The following is a 15,959-nucleotide window of genomic DNA, read 5'->3' on the forward strand; positions in this document are numbered from 1 at the left end:
CTAAAGAAGACTACTACAATTCCATAGCCTTCCGCCCAAAGCCTTTTTAAAATTGATTCTATAAATGTTCTGGTTCCAGTCATACAAAACTAAAAGAAAAAAATAAGTGGCTAATTTAGAAAGACCTTTAATTTCTATATTTAAAATTTATATTTGAAGATGTCAATATCTCATTTTACTCATATAGTAACTTATTTTGTAGACAAGATGAAAACACTTTATTATAAAATCATTTTCATTAACATTCAGCCCAAATATACATTTATAATATTGTTCTTAACTTGATGCTTAATTAACTATATTATGCAACACTCATATTTACATATCTTTAAAATACAGAAAGTAGACATTATACTGATAGCAAAATAATTGGTAAAGTTAATCCTTTATGTTCCCAGAACATAATAATTACATTTCTAGAATAAACATATGTAAAATGGAAGATAAGAAATAAGATTTCTTAAGTAACTCAACTAGAATAGGATTTATTTAAACTTAAATAAAAAATAAAGTTTCCTGAAATTAGTCTTTAATAGAGTTTACTCTCCTCAGTTTATCAGTTTAGACATTTCAAGGGAAATGTCATTATCATTTTTAAATCAATACTAGTTCAGAGATCATCACAAATTATCGCTATTACCAGCATCTCATCTTAAAACCAAAAAAGAAACATCAAAGTAAGATATGTCACTAAATAAATAGATAATACAGTTATGAAAACCCCAGGCAACTCTTGAGACTCACAAATTTTGGTACTCTTATTATAGAATGAAACTATCATTTTCAATATCTATCATAATAACCTAAAATTATAAAACAGTTTTATTCATGTTTTATTTTTAAAATATTTTATTAATTTATTTGAGAGAGAGAGAGAGAGAGAGAGAGAGAGAGAGACAGAGCTTGAGCAGAAAGAAGATGGAGAAACAGGCTTCCTGCTGAGCAGGGAGCCCAACATAGGCTCCAATCTAGGACCCTGAGATCATGACTTGAGCCAAAGGCAGATGCTTAATTGACTGAGCTACCCAGGCACCCCTGGAAATACCTATTTTTGTCCATTTTAATGGACTTCTTTAGGACTTCTTTAACAATATGTTTATTTGTAAGGACACCTGGGTGGCTCAGCACTTGAGCGTCTTCCTCTGGCTCAGGGCATGATCCCGGGGTGCCCGGGTCCAGTCCCACATCAGGCTCCCTGTGAAGAGCCTACTTCTCAAACTGAATGTTGGACACCCAACCAACTGAAAGTCCCAGGTGCTTCAAAGTTTTATTTTAAACACAAAATTTTTAAAATGGTATTTTTTTAGGTTATGTAGCAAACTTAATTTTTCTAATTTCTCAAAATATCATTTCTTTGCTTTCCAAATTTTGGCTCCTTTTCAGATAAAATTTGATTTTGAATTTAAGTATCTTTACGGATAACATCATCAAAACATAACTTTTCTAGAGAACACGAAGAAAAGGTGGGTCTTTATAAAATTCCACAAAGAGCATAGACATGTCCTGTCTGTATTTATTAAAATAGTCTCCAAGTGAAGTGGAAAATACATACTCAGTGTAATGATGGTGCTGGAACCCAACCAGGGTTGACAGATACAATACCCAGCGTCAGTGAAATTTGAATTTTAGATAAATAATGAATAGTTTTAATATGTCCTGAATTTTGCAAGGGACATGCTTACATCACAAACTATTCTGTTGTATACGTAAAAATTCTAACTTTATTGGGTGTCTTAGTCCTTTTGTTTGTTTTTATTTCGTTTTGTTTTATTTTTGTTAAATCTAATAATCTTAGACCCAACTAAAAGCTATGAACTAAGTCTTTAATAACAGACATCTGTGATCTGCAAATCATGAGTATGAGGAATTATATTTAAGTTGCAGAATATCCTAATAAGTAAATATATAATCCTATATATAAATAATATATCAAGGCATGTTTATAATATGTACATGCAATAATATGTACATTTATAAACAAACATATGGTGGAGGGTTTTTTGGTTTTTTTAAAGATTTTATTTATTTATTTACGAGAGAGAGAGGGGCAGAGACACGGGCAGAGCGAGAAGCAGGCTCTTCACAGGGAGCCTGATGTGGGACTGGACCCAGGAACCCTGGGATCACACCATGAGCCAGAGGAAGACGCTCAAGTACTGAGCCACCCAGGGGTCCCCAAAATATACTTTTTTTATTGTCAAAGTACTTTTCCAATTACAAAGTAATCATACTGTAGGGCCACAGTGTTATGTTCCAAAGTTGTAAATACATATGGTTAATCATGATATTTTGGAATGCTCAAGCAAAATATGAAAAAGAGAACAGTTTGTACTTTAAAGACAAAACTCCTGGTTTTGCTATAATTTATGAAATGGTTCTATTCCATTTAATGAATTAGCCATATTAATTAAACTGCATCTTATTAAGACAATTTTGACCATAAAATTTTTCAAATGTATATATTATTCGTGCACTCGGAATGTACAGAATGGACTCAATTTGGGACTAGTTCATCAAGAGTGACAAACAATAAAAGTTTAATTTAATTAAGGATGAATCAAAGCCTTGAAATAACTGTAATTAAGTGTTTTTTTCTCACATCTTATGTACTGACGTTTCTATCACAAATAGAAACTTCGTTTCCCCCCCAAAATTACTTATCCTCAGTTTTTTTGGGGTGTTTTGTATAAACATCACAGATGTTTCTGTTTCTCTTTTGGTGAAACACCTACTGTAAATTTCAAACAATTATATACAAAAATAAATTACTATGACTGCATATACTAAACATTGTTATAGAATATTAAGAAGTGAGTTTAACTTCTTTAACAGTAGTAGAGAATTAATATTTAAAATTCTTTCAAGAAGATAGCTTTCAAAAACTCTTGCTACAAAAGTGCTGTATTTTGCCAAAAGAAAACAAATAAAGGGCATGCTTACTCATGTATATTTAGCTTTATTTTATATCAGTTGAAAATCAATTTACTAAATAGTTTTTCTATTTACTGGAATAGATGTTTTATCTTGATTTGAATGTATATCGATTGTGACTTAATGGCTACTGGGAGCTTGCATTTTACCAACATAATACTGCTTCCAGCTCCATGGACAAAATGAATATCGATAGGGAAAGCAAGGGGAATGAAGGAGACGGCCTAGCTGTTACACGGATATTAAAATATATATATTTTGGCTTGAGTTTAAGAGTGACATCATAGGGCAATTATGCACAATATTTCTTTCATTTCTATAACAAAATTAATAGCACATAACTGATGACGCATTTTTTTAAGAAGCAAATTTTTAAAAATATGAATTTTTTAAACTCTGGCTACATATTGCAAATTACTGTGTGCATGTATTTGCAGACACACACACCTTTTCCCAGAAATTTAAACACTTGTAAAACATTCATATTTGTTTTATATTACATTACTGAAGCATACTCACTCTTTCTCCAGGAGGGCCAGGAGGACCGTCACCACCCGAAGTACCCTAGCAACAACAACAACAACAAAAAGAAAGAAAAACAGGAAAAAAGAAAAATCAGTTTTGATGCCTTCTCCTAGCATTTGTCGTCTTCAAGAAGAACTTAGAGCAAACTCAAATGAAACAACTTATAATACCTTTGGGCCAGGTTTCCCGGTGGGACCTCTCGCACCTCTTGAACCTCGAGGACCCTGCAAGTGAGAGCGAAAGATGAAACTGATCTAGTGCCAAGCCCATACAAAAGCACAGAAGCAGTTTTTAGCTTTGAAGAAAATGATCTTGGAAAATTAAATACAAAACAAAACATGAAAATCATTATTTTAAATTAAGGCACCCACCGTTGGACCACGCTGACCCCGAGGACCTGGTTTGCCAGCTACACCCTGCCAAAAACAGTTCAAACAGTTTTAGTATGCAGCGCATCACAGTGAATTGTGAGTCTGGTGCTGAGAGACAGGTACTCATTCGAGAACATTCATAATAGTCCAAGGCAATATGTTTATATACCATACCCGTGCACCTTTCTCTCCATTGGCACCTGGAAACCCAGGAAATCCAGTGGAACCCTACAAAAAATAAAAATAATAAACAATGAGTATGGTAACTAACATTTTTAGCCATGAGCTGTAAGCCTTTTGGAACACACTGAATCTCACAAACTGGTAATATTTAAATCAGAAATATAATTTTAAGATACCATACAATCTATTTGTGTATTTGAAAATGAACTTACAGTGACATCTGAAATCCTGGAAGCATTGAAAGCATGAATTGATAAGACATATTTCAGTTTTTAACTTTAAAATAATTAGGCAAATGTCAACATTTCTCATATTAGAAAAATTGCAACTAAAGGACATTTTATATAAAATAATTTTGACTTACAATTCTACATACTTGCCTCAACCTGAAAGAAAAATCCTATGTTCCATGACCACAAATAATTAAGTATTAAAATAGGAATTTCATATAACAGTTTTCCAGAATTAACATTACTACATTTGTATGTTTACCACTTTTTAGTTTATTTTTATATACTGTTATAACTAAATAAAATCATAAAGACTAAAAATCTTCCTCCACCTTTTCTGTTTAACGCTTGAATGAGGTTAGATCTAGCTGGGAGTCAGAAAGTCTAGCATTCATATCCTTTTTTTGGAATTCCAAAGTCATAAATTCAAGACTTATGTTTTATTATACACTCACCTAAGTAAGTTGGGTACATTACTTATCCTCTTTGAGCATAGCCTTTTCTTCTGCAAAATGAGGGCACTCACCCAAATTTTATAGGCATTTTGAATGTGTGGGAGATTAGAATAAAAGAAGCCAGGGTATAAAAGTGATAATAATAGATTACAATGAATATTGGTTATTTAGAGATGCAACAAGAACAGTAAAAGCATCATGTCATTTCATCTACAAACTGCCACACTTTGCAGATGGAAAATAATTTCCCCACTTCACTTTTTTGCATATGTCCAGATTTTCAGCTGCTCAGAGATTCCTTCGAACATCACTGTCATTGGTTTGCTTCATCATCGTGTCATGAATAGAAGAGATTAAGGTTCAGTTCCTTTCTCCTCAACTTGCTAGCTATGAGACTTGGAAAGTGTGGGAGGGCTTCCAAATACTCACTTTTCCTATTCACACCACTATATAAATTAAATCCAATAATGTGTAAAATATCTAGCAGAGTAGTAGACATTCAGATTTGACACACTTCCCCTATGTTAATGGAGATATAACAAAGCCTTCTTTAACTTCATACATTCCTTGCATTTTTTACCCGTTCATTTGGATTGGATTATCCCTAAAGTAATATTTTTCTAAGTGATATGTGGCCCCTCTGTATCAGAATAATCCAGAGTGATTCCGTCTTTTTAGGATTTATATCTCTGGCAGTAGGATCCAGGAATCTGCATTTTTAACAATTTCTCCAGGTGCTATATTCAACAGATATCAATTTATAATTCCTCCACAAGTCAGGAAAATCATATGTGAAGCCTTATGATAGTCAAAACAATAACCCATAGTATGCACTGCTAATCTTTTTCTTATGATTCATTTCCCAATATAGTTTAGTTCATATCTATAGAGATTACTATGGGATTCACCTGAGGACAATTGTTAGGTCATGCAATATTCACATAATGGGGGAATAATGTCTGCAAATTACATTTTTTGAAGGGCTTTCAAAGCCATTGCTCTTTCTCTCCAGAGAATCAGATTGTTAAATCTGGTAGAGCATTACTATGTGACTACTCTAGGAATCTGACAAGTGAGTATAATCCAATATGGAAATAATCTACTCTATCAGATTTTATTTGAGAACAAATATTCTTTTCTGTCTTGAGAAGAATAGACAACTAATCATATTTATAGAGACTCCATTCAAACAAATTGCTCTATGCATCAATTTTATTTCTCATAAATTCATTTTCTTCAATAGTTTCTGCTCTAAGAAACTTATGGAAAAATAACAAAAATGCCCAATCTACCAACTAAACCGTTTATAATATATGGACATAATCTTCCTCTTCTATCACATATGGGGTTATCACCAATATATAGAATTTCCATGAAAAGGCATTATAATGCTTTAAATGGAAAGAACAAACAGTAAACGAAATGCCCAAAAGTCAAAGGTTAATGGTGAGATTGGCTCACTAATGGTGAAACTTTCAAATTTATTTGAATGCTGTTTTAAATATAAAGAATTCTACATTAAAATGCATTTTACTTTTTGAAGTAGCTATCATTGTATAGTACTTATAGTGGTGTGACTTGCAAATAACCATTGTGATTTATATTGCTAGAAAGATAATAAATAAATTATATTGTCTAATTATAGTCCTTAAACATCTTAGAAGAGATTAGGGGCCAAATTTCACTTTAAGTATAGATTTAAATCTATTCAAAATTCATTGGCTCCCCCATAGGAAAAAAAAAGTGAAGCTATTTTTGATCTTTAATGAGCCTTTTTTTTTCATTTTAGAATCAAGAAACAAAAATCATTTTTGATCATACAAAAAATTGTTATGAAGAAAAATAATAAAAAAACAAAGTTTCAGACATTTTGGTTAAAGGTTAAAAAACATTTCTCTCTAGTCATTCTGGTGTGTTTTGTTAACAAAAATAACTCAAAGAATATTGAACAGAGTATTGTTTCAGGAAAAACAGAAGAAAATAAGAATGTCAAATAAAGGAATATTGTGTTCATTCAAGTAATATGACAGTTTTATGTTTTTAAATCAAAACACCACATTGCAATTCAACTTTGTAATTAGATCAAGAACTCTGCAAGCGATCTAAAGATACCTTAAGGTTGTGGGTTATACAGTGAATGTCCTCTTTTACTCATAATACTTTTGAAAATGCTTGATATTTGAAAGGGACTTAGCTAGGAGGGAGGGCAGTATATTAGGGACAATATTTAAAAGGTAAAACTTATTAATCAGTGTTCTAAATGTAGCTAGAAACCTTTAAATGATGCTCATATTATTCTTAAATCACAAATGAAATGGATCTCATTCTAGAAAGGGCTTACAGCATTATGTTTACCTCCTATTATACAAGGAAATGTGTATTTTCTAGAGACTCAATGGAAAATTATAAGGCAAAGCCATGTGGTATGCCTAATGTCATCACATGACAATGAGCAAACACAAGTGCATGTAGTTCACATGTGTCAAAAGGAAAGACATTTTGGCTTCCCAATGATTTGGGAAAGACTTTGGCTTTCCCAATAAGTAAAACAAATGTATGTTTGGGAATTATATAAACAGGATTTTCCTTGTGTCTGATAATTGAAAGCCTAAATGGGTCAAACAGAGATAGATAGATGATAGATAGATAGATATGATAGATAGATAGATAGATAGATAGATAGATAGATAGATAGATAATCTAGGTAGTCTTAGGGGCATATACCCATTTTAATAGTAATAAAAAATGCATATATTAATTTTGGAAACCACTTTACTTAACTAGGCAACACATGAAGTGCAGCCTTGACAAAGTTTTATGATTAGCTTGAGGAAAAGTAGTACACCAAAGTAAAAATATATTTTAAAAATCATCCATTTTAAAATATATATTTTAAAAATGAAATTCAAGTTCTATAGTGGATTGAATAGTGGCCCCAAGTCAATGTATCCAATAGTCAAGTCTCTGTAACATGAAATGTTGCCTTATTTGGAAAAAGAGGTCTTTGTAGGTGTAAATTAAGTGAAGAATCTTGAAATGAAACCATCCTGGATTACCCAGGTGATTCCTAAGAGCAAAGACAAGTGTCTTTATAAGAGATGGAAGAGAAGACATTAAAAAAAAAATGGTCATGTGGAGAAGGCAGCAGAGATTGCAGTTAAGCAGACACAAACTAAAGGACTTCCCTGGACTACCAGAAGCTAGAAGAAGCAAGGACAGACTCTCTCTCAGAGCTTTTGAGGGGACTGGAGGCTCTGCTGACACCTTGATTTTAGGCTTTTGATCTCAAGAACTGTAAGAGAATAAATTTCCATTGTTTTAAGTCACCAAGTCTGTGGAGATTTGTTACAGTAGCCCTAGGAAACAAAATACTGTGGAAATGAGGGAAAATAAAGATGATGAAAGATGTATTGTAATTCTTTTTTTTTTTAAGCAGCAAATAGAAATTCCAACCCTTAGGGTACCAGAAATGAAATTGAAAGCTATTCTCCATCACCTATCATCCTCATTATAACTTCTAGATATACTACTATGTCACCCTGGAATAGTCCTTATTCCAAAGACAAGGAAGTAGCTGTCTATGCCTTCCTTTCACGACCTCATCTGATAAAATACTCCAATCCATAATCACCTAGGCTCTCTGAGCTCCCTGCACACTGGGCTCCCACGAGCTCCATGCCTTTCCCTTGTGAAATTATATTTTAAGGATTTATCATCTCTATGTTACAAACTGAAATGTAATTATGTGTGATTAATTTCTTCAAAATGTTGATAAACTATAAAAATCAAGCTAATTGTTTTACCTTTGGGCCTTGTCTTCCTGGGTATCCTGGTAATCCTGGAACACCAAGTTTCCCCTAAAGTTAAAAAAATAATAATAACAAATAAAAATTCTAAATTGAATTAAGTTTAAACAATGAGTTTAGTTTTCTGAAAGTTAGGACCACATATTTGAATACTTGAAAGGAAGAGTTGCAAGTTTTCACCACATTTTATTTACAATATATTTCCTCATTTAAATAGGAAAAATATTGCTTTGGACATATTTCTAATTCTATAATGTTTGCTACTTTGTCTAAGTAACAGTGCCTTCTTTGAGGACACAGAACTCTGAGCTAAAGAGAATTCTAAGACCCTTTCTGAACTCTGAAGCATTAATAAACTGCCTAAGCTTTTTCAGCATTAAAACTATTTAAAGTTAGTTGATGTAGTTAGAACTACATTTAGATTTTATCATTTCAACTAAGAATCTTTTAAAAAATTATTTCATTTCTCATTGTAAATATAAAGCAAGCAATCATGAGTTATTTGTTTCTCACTCAATAGTTTAAATAACCATCCAAGAAATTCTGACCTAATTTTTGAGCAAAGTTTTTTCTTTTATTCAAACATCTGGATAAATCTGGGTTAATAGATGTATCAAATGTTGAGAACTATAACTAAATAACAGTGACTTTTGTGGAGTGTTAATTCCTGCAAGTGGGGACTTAAATGAGCCACAATTTTGTTCCAGCGCAATGAGATTACCTCTCAATCTAAAAGTGCTAAAATAGGGACGCCTAGGTGGCTCAGTGGTTGAGCGTCTGCCTTTGGCTCAGGGTGTGATCCCGGAATCCGGGATTGAGTGAGTCCCACATTGGGCTCCCTGCAGGGAGCCTGCTTCTCCCTCTGCCTGTGTGTCTCTGCCTCTCTCTCTCTGCATCTTGTATGAATAAATAAATAAAATCTTAAAAATAATAAAAAATGTGCTAAAACAAATGGTAAATTACAGCAAAGTCCAAAGTTCTGTAACAATACCAAGAGATTCAAAATGTTATACTACCAAAATTGCCCCCTGAGCAAAAAAGCATTAATTTAAAAAAACACGGAGAGAGAACATTAAATTGAGTGAATTGAATAAAATATGTTTGTGGAATTTTACTAAGACTTATTTTCCTTAAGATTTTATAAAGCACACTTCATATATATTATTTACCAAACTCTTAAACATTAGGAAGCACATAGTATCATTATTCCCCATGTACATTTAAACAAAATAAGAATAGAAACAAAAACAAATCCAAATTACTACATGCAACAATAAAGGATTAGCAGTAACTTTATAAACAATAAATATTTTACTAGATGAATCAAGACAAGCATATAGGAATATAGTTTATGACCTTGTTATTAGAGATTGAACTAAAGAGTTGTCTGATTCAAGATCAACGCTGCATAGGTAAGCAGTCTTCAGATGGAAAATATGCAAACTAGCCCTGAGAAACATGCTTATAATGATGTCCCTCTAGATACATTAAGTTATCATATCTGTTTTATGCCACTGATTTCAAGGTTAATGAAATGCTCTAATTATGATCACAAAGCCTTTGTGTTCTATGTTAATTACTGTATTATATAATATAAACTCTTATTCACTTTAGAGTCATTTCAAAATCTAGACAGAAAATTTGTTTGCATTTTCAATATGGTGATAGGCAACTTCAGTAAAGGGAAAATACCAATAAAATATTGAAAATGAAGAACTGTGGAGTAAAGTCTTGATGCCTCTGAAGAAATGGCGGAATCATTTACACAGAGTAAAGTGGAGTAAGGATGAGAGGAAGGTCCAGAATAGTCTAAAACCACTGGTAAGGGAGTACTTGAAGTCGAAGGGTCGTTGAGCCTAGAAAGCCCTGATTCTTTCCCATTCTTTCCTTGCCCTGCCTGAACACGATGACATATTCATCATTTCCCAATTGGCAACTGGGAGGGTGAAACTGTAGAACCACTCCATCAGGATTCCTAACGATGGAAGGAAATGTTTTCTTATTTATCTAGTCACAGTACCTATATAATCCTCATATATTTTTCTTCTGAGACAGGATGGCAAGAAGGGAAATTAAAATTTTCTTAAGTAGCTTGGAATTCCATATTTTATAGAATTACGGCATGTTCAATATAGAAAATTCAGAAAGTGAATATACATATTAAAAGGAAGGAAATCACCTGAATTATACTACCAAGAAATAATTATTATTTATATTTTCCTTTAGTGTACATAATAGTATAATACTTGTCACAGATATTTCTAGTTCTTTCTTAACTTCATAGTTACATTTATAAGCTGTTTGCCACATCACTAAATACTCTATGAAGGCATGATTTCAATGCTGTATAATAGTACATGTAAATGTAATGGTTACAAATATTTTTTTACATACTACATATAGCACAATGGCCCTGAAACCAAAAAGTATTAGAATTACCTGGGGGTTGTTTTAAAACATAACAATGCTTGGGTTAGCCCCAGACTAGCATTAAAATCTCTTGAAGTTGGGTTTGGACAATGGTATTTTTTTAAAAACACTTGTTCTGCAAACATGCATGTTTATATGGAAAAATAGAAAGTGTACATTTTGACTTGAGGAGCAAAGATGACTCCACTTCTCTCCCAAAACAATAAGTAGACCATCTTTCATTGAATCTTTGATCTTTTGTTAATCAGTACAAATTCTTAACTTCTAATGTGCAAGAGCCTGAAGAGCTGCTGACCCTGCAGGGTCAAAGAGAATAGAGGGGATAGGCAACAAGGGAGATAGGCAACAAGGGAGAGTGAAAGAGGATATATGTACCCATCTCATGGTTGTAGCATGACAGTATATGGGTATGCTTGAAATGTAGTGAATCCTCTAGATTTCTGACATGGATGACTATAAGTATTTTTAAATGGCAATGAAATATCATCTGCGAGAGCACCTGTGAATTTAAACTTGTTCACTGACCTTTTCTCCTGCTTGACCAGAAGGACCAGGGTCTCCAGTAGGACCTGCTCGACCTTTGGGTCCTTCAGGGCCATCTTCTCCTCTTGGACCTACTTGACCAACTTCTCCCTGAAACACAGAGTAGCAACATTCTTTTAATTTAAAGTATATTGGAGATTGAATAACAGATTATGGTCTATAAAAAAGTCATATTCTCCAACTCCTCACTGGTTACCTCATGCTTTATTTAGGGCAAAGAGGTTGGAAAACATTTGACTTCATCAATCTTTCCATTAGGAAATGAACAACTGAATATAGTCTGACATTTGAAAACCTACAGAAGCCTGAGGTTACCATGTTTCATATTAAAGTAATTTTAACACATCTGTGTTGTATAAAGAAAGAAAAAAATGAGAATCAAGGTTAGATAGTGTAGGGTGGCAGAATAATCAACCCCAAAATATGCCACTTGGGAGTGAGGATCATTTTGAGCTGAAAGCACTTGAAAAGTAAATGCAAAGGAAGTTGCTAAAAGCAGGTTACCAAAAAAAAAAAAAAAAAAAAGAAAAAGAAAAATGCAGGATACAGATTTGCTTAGTTTGGAGCCAAAAGCAGACAGCAGAGGAATCTAGATAACAAACTTTATTAACTAGCCTTTGTCTGCAATCACTTTGCCATATATCTACCTTCCCACAATTTGCAGCCATAGAAATTCAATCCTTTTTGTTGTCATGTCTCTAAAAATTTATTTTTCCTTTTTAAAATGCCATATAAGCCCAAATTCTAACCACCCCTTTGAGTTAATTATCACGGAGTGCTCCCAGGTGTAAACGTGAGGCACAAGCTAAAAAAACTTGTTTGTTTTTCTCTTGTTAATCTTTTTGTCAATCTAATTTTACAGGGCCCCAGCCTAAGAATCTAGCAGGTTAGCAGGAAAAAGTAATTTTCCTCTCTGACAATAGCAATTTTGGAAATCACTGTTTGGAACACAAGAAAAATGTCTCCATTTTAGACTTGGTTTTCACCTTTATAATATTAGGGACTGAAATGTGTAAGTTACTGCACACATTCTGGAAACAGGCATTATGTACTTTTTAGGGAAACAAAAATATTCTGCAGTATGCTTCTTTAATTAGATAGATATATTAGGTATTATTATGTTAGATATAAAATAAATCTTCCCAATGAAACATTTAGTTTAGTTGACTTTAGGTAATTCATATTTTTGTTTATTTTCTAAACATTCATTACCAGAAAAAAGTGTGCCACTTTTATGCTCAAAAATTCAAGGTCACTAATAATGGAAGTACAAGAAAGTTGCAAATATATGGTTTCCAAGCAGCATAGCTCACTACAAAATTTAGAAGAAAACTATAAAACTACTTCTTTTAAGGAATTTGATCAATTTAGAAAATATCTATAAAAATATTACTCAAATTTATACACACATGCACACACACAAACATAGGCTATAGAAAACATGTAAATTTAATATAATATCTGGAAGACTATCTTATTCCACAAAAAGTAACATGTTTGATCTTCTTATAAAAACCAAAGTCAGCAGTGTCAGATAATACGAACATCTTTATTTAACCTGTTCTTGCTATATTTAAATATAAGAATATACACACACACGTACACACCTGCACACACACACACACAAATGTATGCTCAGATATGAATTTTCTTCTTACTTACCCTATCACCTTTAAGACCCATATCACCTTTGAATCCTGGAAAACCATCTTCACCCTGAAAAACAAAAATAATAAAATAGGTGTTTAATGATTTGTTTGGATGAATCTAAAGTGTGACTATAAAAATATGAACACTGATAATTTAGGGAAAATCATTCTGAGAATCCTGTTGTGAAACTTCCTTCTCCCTATTCTAACCTTCATCACCTCTATCTTCTCATTTTCTATTATTATTGGCTCTAACTTACTCTAGGAAAATTTTCTCAAATGTGTCCTTTAAATCTTCTCCATCATATGGGGGAAAGAATCATTCTCGTATAACCACATATATCTATCCTATGCCATTTGAACAAAGAAAGAGTAAATATTTAAATAATTATCATCTTAACTTTGGAATACTAGAACTGTGACTACCAAATAAAATGTCTTTACCCTTAATTTGCTAATTCATATCAAAGAATATCATATCATGCATTTTGTATCATGTGCTTTAGATAAATGCCTTCTTACTCAACTTCTGCTCCACATTACAATTTCTTTTCAGATGAAGAATAAGCAAACCAATATTATCCTTTACACATGCATGGACAATGTTCATTATCTCAACAGACCAGTAATACTGAAAACTGGGCCTCCTTTAATGAAGAGAGCAGAAATTTTGACTACGGAAATGTTTCATACCATTCTTAGTGAAATCTAGACCTTTAAAAGTAAGCTTCAAGAACAAACTTAATGTCTCTTAATTTGAATAAAAAATTTAAATTCCTAAGGAATAACCATTTAATTTTTCAATAACGTTAATTAAGCATTACTCTGTTCAGAGTACTATGGAATATTTTGAGATTTTTAACAATAAAAACTGAAGGTAGTATATTTGCATTAATTTTGGTACTAATGGGAAGAATAGGAGTTCAGATTAAGAAAGACGTGATAAAATAAAAGAAAGACGTGATGATGATGATGACTATGATGACTATGATGGTGGCAGTGGTTCTGGTGGTGGTGGTAGTAAAGCTAGAAGTTAATTGAAGAGGGTTTGACGGGGGAGTTGGTATCTTAATTAAGAGTTAGAGAATGGGGATCCCCAGGTGGCTCAGTGGTTTAGCGCCTGCCTTCCGCCCTGGGCATGATCCTGGATTTCTGGGATCGAGTCTCGCATTGGGCTCCCTGTGTGGGGCCTGCTTCTCCCTCTGCCTGTGCCTCTGCCTCTCTCTCTCTCTCTCTCTCTCTCTCTCTCTCTGTGTGTGTGTGTCTCTAATGAATGAATACATAAAATCTTTAAAAAGAAAAAAAAAGGAGTTAGAGAATGGATGTGACTTGCAAAGTTTGAGAAAAGGACATGTCAGGTTGAGTTTGTGAACAGAGCTAGGAAGATTGGCACATATACTTCCACATCCTGCTGCCAAATGACCTCTATAAAAAAACAAAATTGATCACATCAATTTTTACCTTAAAACACCTCAGTGGTTCCAGATTGCTAATAATGAATATAAGGTGCCAACTCCCCTCCGCATCAGACCATGATCTAGTCCTTGTTTGTTCACTTTGGCAGTCTTATTTTTAGTCTGGAGTCTCCCATCAGCCCCCACCCAACACCCTGAGTTGAGTACTAGAAAAATTGAATTACCTATATCTCCATTTGTAATTCTTTTTTTAAAATATTTTATTTATTTATTTTAGAGAGAGAAAGAGAGAGCTTGAGCAGGGGAGAGGGGCCAACTCCTCACTGAGCAGAGAGCCCCTCGTGGGGCTCAATCCCAGGACCCTGAGATCAAGACCTGAGCCACCCAGCCATTTGTAATTCTTGCACTGGTTGCCATTGTCATACACACACCTGCAAATCTTTTACCTTCTGTGTCTCTCTCTGTCTACCTTTACTCTTCTTTCAAGACTCAGTTCATAATTCCACTATGAAGTTCCTCATGACCTCAATCTTACCACTCCCCACTCCCCTCCTTAAAATTAACCCCTCTGTCCTATGTACTCCCACTAAGCATTTATTATTGTAAGAACATGCCATCCTGCACTCGGTAGATCATAGTTTTTTTCTTTTACTAAATGGTAAAAAAACAAAACTTAAGCCTAATTAGCCTCTGTGCTTCCAGTGCCTAGTGCATATTTAATCCTCAATAACCATGGCATTTAATAAACATCTATCTACCAAACGGATATTTACTAAGTGAACATGTCTGTGTGTCTTTAGCAAAGTATGTTAAGGTCCACAAAATATCAGGTAATTTTGGATATATGAGACCTAAACCTGGAAAAGTGATCCAATCTGGTATCTTGTCCAAACGTAAAAATTTTAAAAGGTCTAGAAATTTCTGCTAAGACAAAAACATGATGTTTTCAACATTCTTGCTATAAAGAAGCTGTGTACATAGCATTCTGTCTATACTGAATGCAACTGGCAATAATAGAGGCTTAAAAGCTGAAAATGACCATTAAAAGCTGAAAATGACCATTTAACTTCCTATTGACTATTGTCTTCATTACCTTTCTCCCTAGAGAGAAAGGTAATTACACAGTTGCCAAATTTAGTTTAAAGAACACTGCAATTTAAGTAAAAAAATCAATAATAGTTTTTAGTATTTTTCCAGGAAGAATTTTTTGTTTCAGGAGAGAACATAGTGGGTGATATCCTATTTCTGTCACATTTTTGCTTTCAATACATTCACAATTAGAAAATAAACTAGAGAAACAAATTAGAAATAAATAAGATGACTTAAATTTTTAGGTATATCCTTACAAGTGACACTATCAAGTTACTAAGCTTCCCAGTCCTAAAACTATTACTTCTAAATTAATATTCAAAAAAGGAAAG

At 33.2% G+C, this 15,959-nt stretch overlaps 1 protein-coding gene across 2 annotated transcripts in view; it reads right to left on the bottom strand.

Annotated features, from left to right (window-relative positions):
• COL11A1 (collagen type XI alpha 1 chain) overlaps window positions 1–15,959 on the bottom strand; it is a 196,897-nt gene that overhangs the window by 81,008 nt on the left and 99,930 nt on the right. For both annotated transcript variants that reach the window (XM_055340297.1, XM_055340296.1), the window contains exons 29-35: window positions 13,137–13,190; window positions 11,457–11,564; window positions 8,499–8,552; window positions 4,002–4,055; window positions 3,828–3,872; window positions 3,627–3,680; window positions 3,451–3,495 (exon numbers count right to left, since the gene is read on the bottom strand). In XM_055340297.1, the coding sequence (XP_055196272.1) occupies window positions 3,451–3,495; window positions 3,627–3,680; window positions 3,828–3,872; window positions 4,002–4,055; window positions 8,499–8,552; window positions 11,457–11,564; window positions 13,137–13,190 (414 nt within the window). The remainder of the gene's footprint in view (window positions 1–3,450; window positions 3,496–3,626; window positions 3,681–3,827; window positions 3,873–4,001; window positions 4,056–8,498; window positions 8,553–11,456; window positions 11,565–13,136; window positions 13,191–15,959) is intronic.

Source organism: Nyctereutes procyonoides, unplaced genomic scaffold (assembly GCF_905146905.1).
Source record: "Nyctereutes procyonoides isolate TBG_1078 unplaced genomic scaffold, NYPRO_anot_genome, whole genome shotgun sequence".
NCBI lineage: Eukaryota > Metazoa > Chordata > Mammalia > Carnivora > Canidae > Nyctereutes > Nyctereutes procyonoides.